The sequence below is a fragment of the Hydractinia symbiolongicarpus genome, chromosome 15 (assembly GCF_029227915.1).
Source record: "Hydractinia symbiolongicarpus strain clone_291-10 chromosome 15, HSymV2.1, whole genome shotgun sequence".
Classification (NCBI taxonomy): domain Eukaryota; kingdom Metazoa; phylum Cnidaria; class Hydrozoa; order Anthoathecata; family Hydractiniidae; genus Hydractinia; species Hydractinia symbiolongicarpus.
This window is the reverse complement of record NC_079889.1, coordinates 7,009,831-7,019,035: the sequence shown is the minus strand read 5'-3', so window position 1 is coordinate 7,019,035 and position 9,205 is coordinate 7,009,831. Positions and strand designations below refer to the sequence as shown.

Sequence of the window (9,205 nt, the reverse complement as noted above, 5' to 3'; positions counted from 1 at the left end):
AGTGTCCCCTGATTGAGTTAACCACTCGATCGAGTGAGTCGGCACTAGCGGCAATTTTTTACAACCACCCGATTGAGTGAGTCATAACAAGCGGTAAATTTTTAGCTAGCTAAATACACAAACAACCCGAAGTGCGTGGGGAGAGACTTAGTTCTTGCCTAGCATCTAGTCAGCTTAAGCTTGAGAGACAGCTACTAGCTATGTTAAGGATATCAATGTTTCTCTACTATACTTTATGTCAGATATGATAAAAAATATGCACATTTTTCTCTATATAGCTTGCTATACTGGCTTCTTACTAAACTAATTCCAAGCACGTCTATAAGACAACTAAAATGAGCTTCAGAGGCACAACATGTGCAACCTAGTCTGAAAATATGCACCATGTAGTCAATCCAACTCAAGAAATCATCAATAGCATTGGAACGGCACGGTGAATTTTTTTTTTAATCGGTGAAACGGCGCAAAATAAGTTTTTTATGACTTAATGTAAACAAAAATTATATTGCACTTTTGCCAGCGGTTTGCCCTTTTAAAAAGCAATTATAAGCAAGAACTAGTAAGTAAGTAAGTAAATATCTTTTCTAAGGAATAATATATACAATAACATATGCTACACAAAAAAACCTAACAGAGGTTATCTAGTCTGTGACCATAGTCGTTAGCCCGCGGAAAAATCCATGGGTTCGCCCGTCCTTTATATTAACCCGTCGCAACAGAGTGGATAAAAATATATCGCATTTAATATTGGTGTTTCTGTAACATCATTTTCTAACTCAGCGGGGGGGGGGGCGCAGAGACAGACAGACAACAGCTATTAATATAGAGACTAGTCGCTGCCCGTGGAAAAATCCACGGGTTCGCCCGTCCTTTATTTTACCTGTAGCAACAAAGCGGGTAAAAATGTATCGCATTTGATATTCGTCTTTCCTTTACATCATTTTCTAACTCAGCGGGGAGTCCTCGCAGAGACAGACAGACGACGGCTGTTATTATAGGGCGAACCTGTGGATTTTTCCACGGGTTCGCCCGTCCTTTATATTTACCTGTCGCAACAAAGTGGATAAAAATATATCGCATTTGATATTCGTGTTTCCGTAACATCTTTTTCTAACTCAGCGGGAAGTCAGCGCAGAGACAGACAGACGACGGCTATTATTATAGAGACTAGTCGTTGCCCGTGGAAAAATCCACGGGATAGCCCGTCCTTTATATTAACCCGCCGCAACAAAGTGGATAAAAATATATCGCATTTGATATTCGTGTTTCCGTAACATCATTTTCTAACTCAGCGGGGGTGCCGCGCAGAGACGGACGGAATACGGCTATTACTAGCCATAGTTACCACTAATGCGCCCCGAATTACTAATAACGATTTCAAACATTCAAATTTAGAACGGGATTTAAAATTAAAATGGAAAATGGTGGACGTTTGAAATCTATAAAAACTGCAGTGTTAGAACTTATTATTTTCGTTATTTTCACATTTGGCTAAGGCTCTATCTATAAAGTTAGATCTTGATTAAATATATGTACACTTTAAACGCCTCTAGCCTTCTTGTTGTGTAATTTCACGTAATCATTGCTTTTGATTTTTGGTTAAAATTCGTTCAAAAGACTTACGCATACATTTTTGACTTATCAAATCTCCAAAAATTCTTGTGCTGTAATAACAAATTGTGTCTGAAAGCTATTCTGCTGAAACATTTTCCGCCAAATATGACGAATATGATAGAAATGCAGTACGGAATTGCATAGAGGCTTGTGAATAAGCTTATTGCCCAGGGGAAAATTTTTAAATAAGAAGCCCTGCGACTTGAAGATTTCCGTCATTAGCCTAAAAGATTCTGAAATTTGAAGTAGACTTTAAAACGGAGAACAATGGGGTATATAAACACATCATAAGTATCCTAATTCTCAATTATTATTGTAATTAACGTAAAATACAACTTGATAAATAAAAAATATTTTTTTTTTTACATATATATAGTATATATTCTAAAACAATAGTTAAAACTTTAACTGGATTTTTTTATAACTGATCTCGAAAATTCCAGGATGCAGGATTGCTATGTATGAAATTCACGATTTGAATATATATAATAACTTCTGAACTATTTCAATTTCAATGAATTATTACTCCGTTAAGTTACCAATAAAATCCTTAAAAATTTCTCTCGTTGAAGATTTTTCGAAAATGCTGATGGTGCATGGTTTGATAACAAATGATCTGAAAAAGAAAGTATATTTAAAATTGAGAAAGAAGAATACAATTTTACCAGAACTGAATTAATACTAGGTTGTTTAATTATTGTCTACTTATCTGATTTAAAGTTAGAATTTATTAAAAAGATACAAATCAATGCCATGTGATACACAAAAGGTATACTATATAAATAAAAATATATATATAAATTTAGTCAAGCTGGCTTTGATATCATTGTTAAACAAGTATAATATTAAGCAGGCGATACAAGATTTTCAAACCTGTGGACAATACAGGACTTATTTTGTTGAAATCGATTATTGAATTTTACAAATTTGATTGTTTATTATCGAGGAAATTGATTGGTCATTGTTTTCGAATTGAATTGAACAAGTTGATACAAAAAAGGGTAGACACTCAATTAATAAATTTGTCAGATTTGATAAATCAACAACATCATTTATAATTTCAAGAAAAAACATAAAAAGGGAAGAAAACAAAGAAACCTGTAACATATTGTGGGTAGCGTCTAGTTGTACTGCAAGGGCTAACTATGTTATGTTATTGGTTAATTTATCAGTTCAACTTGACTGTTCCGTGCAATGAACAACAATATTTTTTCATGATTCAACAAATATCTTTTTATATATATTCTTGCGGTCTGATTCGTGTCAACCAATCACGGGCAGCCATTATGAAATGGGGTACAAATGCCGTAATTAATGTTTTTGTGGTGAAATCTTCATAAATACAATACTGGATTTTTCAAGGAATTCTTTTTTTTAGTCAAATCTTTAATATGTTTTAGATACTGCTTAATTTTTGCCATTTTGCGACATTTTAACGACGTTTTACTTGTAAATTCTGTTTAAGTAAGGTTGCTACTTTGAAGGTTTGACCGTGAAAAGTCCACTTTGTTCTCCATCGGATAGCAACGAAGGAGAACATTCTGACTGCAAGAATACATGATAGCAGCCTCACAAAGGTTCCTTTAGAAGTTATTTTACTCACCCAAAACGCCTATACTTTTTACGGTGTATGTGGCTTATCAGCACCCTCGTTGATAAAATTACACAGGGCAGGATAAAAGTTTTTTGTTGCTTCTGAAAAAAGGGACTCTAATGAAAGCACTATTTTGTGCAGTTCTAGCTTGATAGCTGTAGTACAAGTGAGAGTAGTTTTACGACTATTAACTTATAAAATGCAAGAATTTAAAAATAAGTATTTAGCTCCCTAGCTACATCATTAAAGCTATTACGACAAGCCAGACCATCGGGAAGGGAAGACCAACAAAATGCAAGCAGTTTTAGTCATGGCCATACACGGAATGTTCTGTTCTTGATTGACTTTAAATTGTGATGCATTTATAAATTGCGGCCTTTGGATCAACGCCATAAACCGTTCTGAGTTTAATTTCATATAAAATATAAGTAATCCTTCTACTTACTGTTAACAAGTTTCGAAACAACTTGGACAAAGAAAAACAAACCTTTTCTTGAAGATAAATTCACGTGGGCTGCAGTGACATTTAAGCATATTAAACGAGACAATATTACAAAGCTTTAAATTAACATAACAAAAGAATCTCGATTAATATTTTTATGGCAGTCAAATCTTCAGAGACAACAAAGAAACCGAGACAAGATAAGTTTTGCTCGATCAGTGTTATTTTTGTCTTGATGGTACCAAACACACAGGTTGTGTTATATCAAACCTAGGTTGGATGTTCGAGCCGAAGTTCCCCCGCGAAGTTGAGAGTAAGAAAAAAACTTCTCCCATACATAAAACTAGCCATAGTTACCACTAATGCGCCCCGAATTACTAATAACGATTTCAAACATTCAAATTTAGAACGGGATTTAAAATTAAAATGGAAAATTGTGGACGTTTGAAATCTATAAAAATTGCAGTGTTAGAACTTATTATTTTCGTTATTTTCACATTTGGCTAAGGCTCTATCTATAAAGTTAGATCTTGATTAAATATATGTACACTTTAAACGCCTCTAGCCTTCTTGTTGTGTAATTTCACGTAATCATTGCTTTTGATTTTTGGTTAAAATTCGTTCAAAAGACTTACGCATACATTTATGACTTATCAAATCTCCAAAAATTCTTTTGCTGTAATAACAAATTGTGTCTGAAAGCTATTCTGCTGAAACATTTTCCGCCAAATATGACGAATATGATAGAAATGCAGTACGGAATTGCATAGAGGCTTGTGAATAAGCTTATTGCCCAGGGGAAAATTTTTAAATAAAAAGCCCTGCAACTTGAAGATTTCCGTCATTAGCCTAAAAGATTCTGAAATTTGAAGTAGACTTTAAAACGGAGAACAATGGGGTATATAAACACATCATAAGTATCCTAATTCTCAATTATTATTGTAATTAACGTAAAATACAACTTGATAAATAAAAAATATTTTTTTTTTTACATATATATAGTATATATTCTAAAACAATAGTTAAAACTTTAACTGGATTTTTTTATAACTGATCTCGAAAATTCCAGGATGCAGGATTGCTATGTATGAACTTCACGATTCGAATATATATAATAACTTCTGAACAATTTCAATGAATTATTACTCTGTTAAGTTACCAATAAAATCCTTAAAAATTTCTCTCGTTGAAGATTTTTCGAAACTGCTGATGGTGCATGGTTTCATAACAAATGATCTGAAAAAGAAAGTATATTTAAAATTGAGAAAGAAGAATACAATTTTACCAGAACTGAATTAATACTAGGTTGTTTAATTATTGTCTACTTATCTGATTTAAAGTTAGAATTTATTAAAAAGATACAAATCAATGCTATGCGATACACAAAAGGTATACTATATAAATAAAAATATATAAATTTAGTCAAGCTGGCTTTGATATCATTGTTAAACAAGTATAATATTAAGCAGGCGATACAAGATTTTCAAACCTGTGGACAATACAGGACTTATTTTGTTGAAATCGATTTATTGAATTTTACAAATTTGATTGTTTATTATCGAGGAAATTGATTGGTCATTGTTTTCGAATTGAATTCAACAAATTGATACAAAAAAGGGTAGACCTCAATTAATAAATTTGTCAGATTTGATAAATCAACATTATTTATAATTTCAAGAAAAAACATGAAAAAGGGAAGAAAACAAAGAAACCTGTAACATACTGTGGGTAGCGTCTAGTTGTACTGCAAGGGCTAACTATGTTATGTTATTGGTTAATTTATCAGTTCAACTTGACTGTTCCGTGCAATGAACAACAATATTTTTTCATGATTTAACAAATATCTTTTTATATATATTCTTGCGGTCGGATTCGTGTCAACCAATCACGGGCCAGTATTCCGGTTAAGCAGCCATTATGAAATGGGGTACAAATGCCGTAATTAATGTTTTTGTGGTGAAATCTTCATAAATACAATACTGGATTTTTCAAGGAATTCTTTTTTTTTTAGTCAAATCTTTAATATGTTTTAGATACTGCTTAATTTTTGCCATTTTGCGACATTTTAACGACGTTTTACTTGTAAATTCTGTTTAAGTAAGGTTGCTACTTTGAAGGTTTGACCGTGAAAAGTCCACTTTGTTCTCCATCGGATAGCAACGAAGGAGAACATTCTGACTGCAAGAATACATGATAGCAGCCTCACAAAGGTTCCTTTAGAAGTTATTTTACTCACCCAAAACGCCTATACTTTTTACGGTGTATGTGGCTTATCAGCACCCTCGTTGATAAAATTACACAGGGCAGGATAAAAGTTTTTTGTTGCTTCTGAAAAAAGGGACTCTAATGAAAGCACTATTTTGTGCAGTTCTAGCTTGATAGCTGTAGTACAAGTGAGAGTAGTTTTACGACTATTAACTTATAAAATGCAAGAATTTAAAAATAAGTATTTAGCTCCCTAGCTACATCATTAAAGCTATTACGACAAGCCAGACCATCGGGAAGGGAAGACCAACAAAATGCAAGCAGTTTTAGTCATGGCCATACACGGAATGTTCTGTTCTTGATTGACTTTAAATTGTGATGCATTTATAAATTGCGGCCTTTGGATCAACGCCATAAACCGTTCTGAGTTTAATTTCATATAAAATATAAGTAATCCTTCTACTTACTGTTAACAAGTTTCGAAACAACTTGGACAAAGAAAAACAAACCTTTTCTTGAAGATAAATTCACGTGGGCTGCAGTGACATTTAAGCATATTAAACGAGACAATATTACAAAGCTTTAAATTAACATAACAAAAGAATCTCGATTAATATTTTTATGGCAGTCAAATCTTCAGAGACAACAAAGAAACCGAGACAAGATAAGTTTTGCTCGATCAGTGTTATTTTTGTCTTGATGGTACCAAACACACAGGTTGTGTTATATCAAACCTAGGTTGGATGTTCGAGCCGAAGTTCCCCCGCGAAGTTGAGAGTAAGAAAAAAACTTCTCCCATACATAATAAAACAAACACTATATACCCGCGGTCCACTAAATGTGCGCCCCTTCGGCGGGGCGCAACAAACACTATATACCCGCGGTCCACTAAATGTGCGCCCCTTCGGCGGGGCGCAATTAAAGAGAAAATACTCACCCGATTCAGGTAAGTCTCTCCCGATCGGGTGGTTGTGCACTCACTGATCGGGTGATTTACCAAGAGGGTGCCGATAAGCGAAGCCGCAAACGCCCGCATATATACGGGCGAGTTCGGGCGACTTTTCGAATAAAATTGGCGTTTGCCACCCGAAATCGCCCGCATTTTCCCGAAATCGCCCGGAACATTCCCGAAATGCAATTCCTTGTGAGAAACCATGCGGACGATATTTGGGAAGAAGGCGCTTGAAGAGAAAGGAGTTAATATAGTTTATATATAAGTTATTTATAAAGTAAACTTCATCAAAAACCATCAAAAACAGTTCTCTTAAGAACTTCACTACCACATAGTAAGTTTATTTTAATTTTTATAGTTTTTTTGAATCACAATAGTGTCTGTTTTTTTTTCTTTTTCGGGCATTGTTCGGGTCTATGCGGGTTTTTTTACATTTCAGACCAGAAGATATCTATCGTCCTCCAGGGGGTACAAAGAAGAGACTTTCAAATAAAGAGACTGTCATTCCATACTTTACTGAGGATGATATCTTTAGATGCCAGCTCAACAAACACAACAAATCCCAAAAAGCGAAAGCCACCAGCTTCAAGAGCATCCCCACGAAAGAAGTGTAGAGAAACCCAAGAACCTTTTCCTGAGCCTCAACAGGATCCAGTCATAGAACCAGAGATTGAAGAATCAATTGACTGGAAGGCAAAATACCATGAACTTTTACAGGAAAACAATTTATTGAAACAACAGTTAAAATTGAGTCAAGAACAGTTAAAATTGAGTCAGTCATTGAAATTCCGGTTTATTGACCACGTTATGGGAAGTGACAAAATGAAAAAATGTGTAAACACTATACTGCATTTCCAACGTATTTTAAGCCATTAGTTAAAAAGCAAATCTACTTTGAAAACTGCTCCTTTCAAATAAATAATGATTTTGAAATTTTCCTACCCTCTTTGAACATGAAAATCACATAAATTGGTTTATAAAAGACATATTTTTTTTGTATGAGAGGGACTAATATTTTTAGCTTAGGTAATATTTTATTATTTTATTATTTTTTTGATAACAATTTTGACATTTTGATAACAATTTTGACATTTTTTCCACTGTTTTACTATATATAGTATTATTACTATTAGTGTTCATTATACCAGTCAACTGAGGTCCTGGAAATACATTTAGATATAAATTCAAATTGTTCTATGTGGTTTCACCCTAAAACTAATAAACCCCAAACATTTTATTCTGAACAACCCTACACAAGGTATATTTTCCTTTTCACTTATGAATTTTTTAAGGGGAAGAACCTGCTGACTTAAAAGTTTTCAAATTCTACAGTATTGTCCAAACCCCAATTTTTCGCTGGTTTTGTTATTGAACTGTTTTAAGATTACTACTAGTATATAGTCTGATAGACCAAAATTAGACCAGGAAAAGGTTTTGACATAATAACAAAAAATTCAAGACTTCTTCAAAACAACACCATGTAATTTTTTTAAAGGTTTTTATTTTTCATTAGAATGAGATTGAAAGCATTGTCTCTTCGAGGAACTGGAGAGAAAAAAATTGATTCAATGTTAGTTAACTTTCTTAAAATTCTAAAAGTATCCTGAAGTAAATACATTCCCTAGTGGAATTTAAAATACAAAGTTTTGAAAAAGTTAAAAAATAAAATAAAACTTATGGCATTTTCTTACTTTTCAAAGTCAGAATACAAAATTAAAAGCACCTTTTTCAGAAGTAGATTCAAACATTTTTGCTTAAAACATCATGACCAAGCTCAAAGCTTTACTGTGTATTTATGAATGCAAGGAAAGTTATTTTAGGACTATTTAATTTAACTTGTAAGCTCACAAGACATAAAAGCTATATAAAAAAATAAAATAAATAATACCTATGAATCTACAATTTGGGGCAGCATATATGTAAAATAAAAATCTAAAATTTTTTTTTGTAATATTTTCCAGTACAGGGGATCAAATTTCACCCTGTCAATAATGAGTCCTTGAGATGTATATAAAACAAAATCACACCAAGTCTGACAAGTAAGTGCCAATTGCATCTGCACTTGGTTATAATAAGAATGTTCCTTACTTATACGGAAAATACCGTCTTCATCTTTTATCACCATGGGGTTGGGCGAAATGACACATATTGCTTTTGGGTCGTGCTTCCTCATTTGGACTTGGTTCCAAGCGCATCGTTGTGAAGTACAAGCCTTCTCCTAAGGAATAATGGTACGCCGATCAATAACCCACTTTAAAATTGTTTTCATTAATGCATAGCTGTGTGAACATGTCCCAGCTTTTCCGGCAACACAGGCGCAACTAGCAAATTTTATCTCTCCATCGGTTTTTGACAGAGCGACAACAGCCCAGCGACAGTCTTTTTTCAAGCTAGCACC

General features: G+C 33.5%; 1 protein-coding gene and 1 long non-coding RNA gene across 2 annotated transcripts; one reads left to right on the top strand and one right to left on the bottom strand.

The window, feature by feature from the left end:
• Positions 1-1,906: 1,906 nt before the first annotated feature.
• LOC130629077 (uncharacterized) lies at positions 1,907-3,733 on the bottom strand. Its single transcript, XR_008981904.1, has 2 exons — positions 3,696-3,733; positions 1,907-2,230 (listed from the first exon to the last, which is right to left on the bottom strand). It is a non-coding gene; the product is annotated as an uncharacterized LOC130629077 (long non-coding RNA).
• Positions 3,734-6,899: 3,166 nt separating this feature from the next.
• LOC130629174 (uncharacterized) lies at positions 6,900-7,990 on the top strand. The gene is made up of 2 exons (XM_057442295.1): positions 6,900-7,141; positions 7,247-7,990. The coding sequence occupies exon 2, from the start codon at positions 7,330-7,332 to the stop codon at positions 7,681-7,683; it is 354 nt and encodes a 117-aa protein (XP_057298278.1). The 5' UTR covers positions 6,900-7,141; positions 7,247-7,329; the 3' UTR covers positions 7,684-7,990.
• Positions 7,991-9,205: the final 1,215 nt, after the last annotated feature.

Coding starts and splice junctions, on each gene's coding strand:
- LOC130629174 (XM_057442295.1), top strand. CDS start 7,330: ATGATATCTTTAGATGCCAGCTCAACAAACACAACAAATCCCAAAAAG.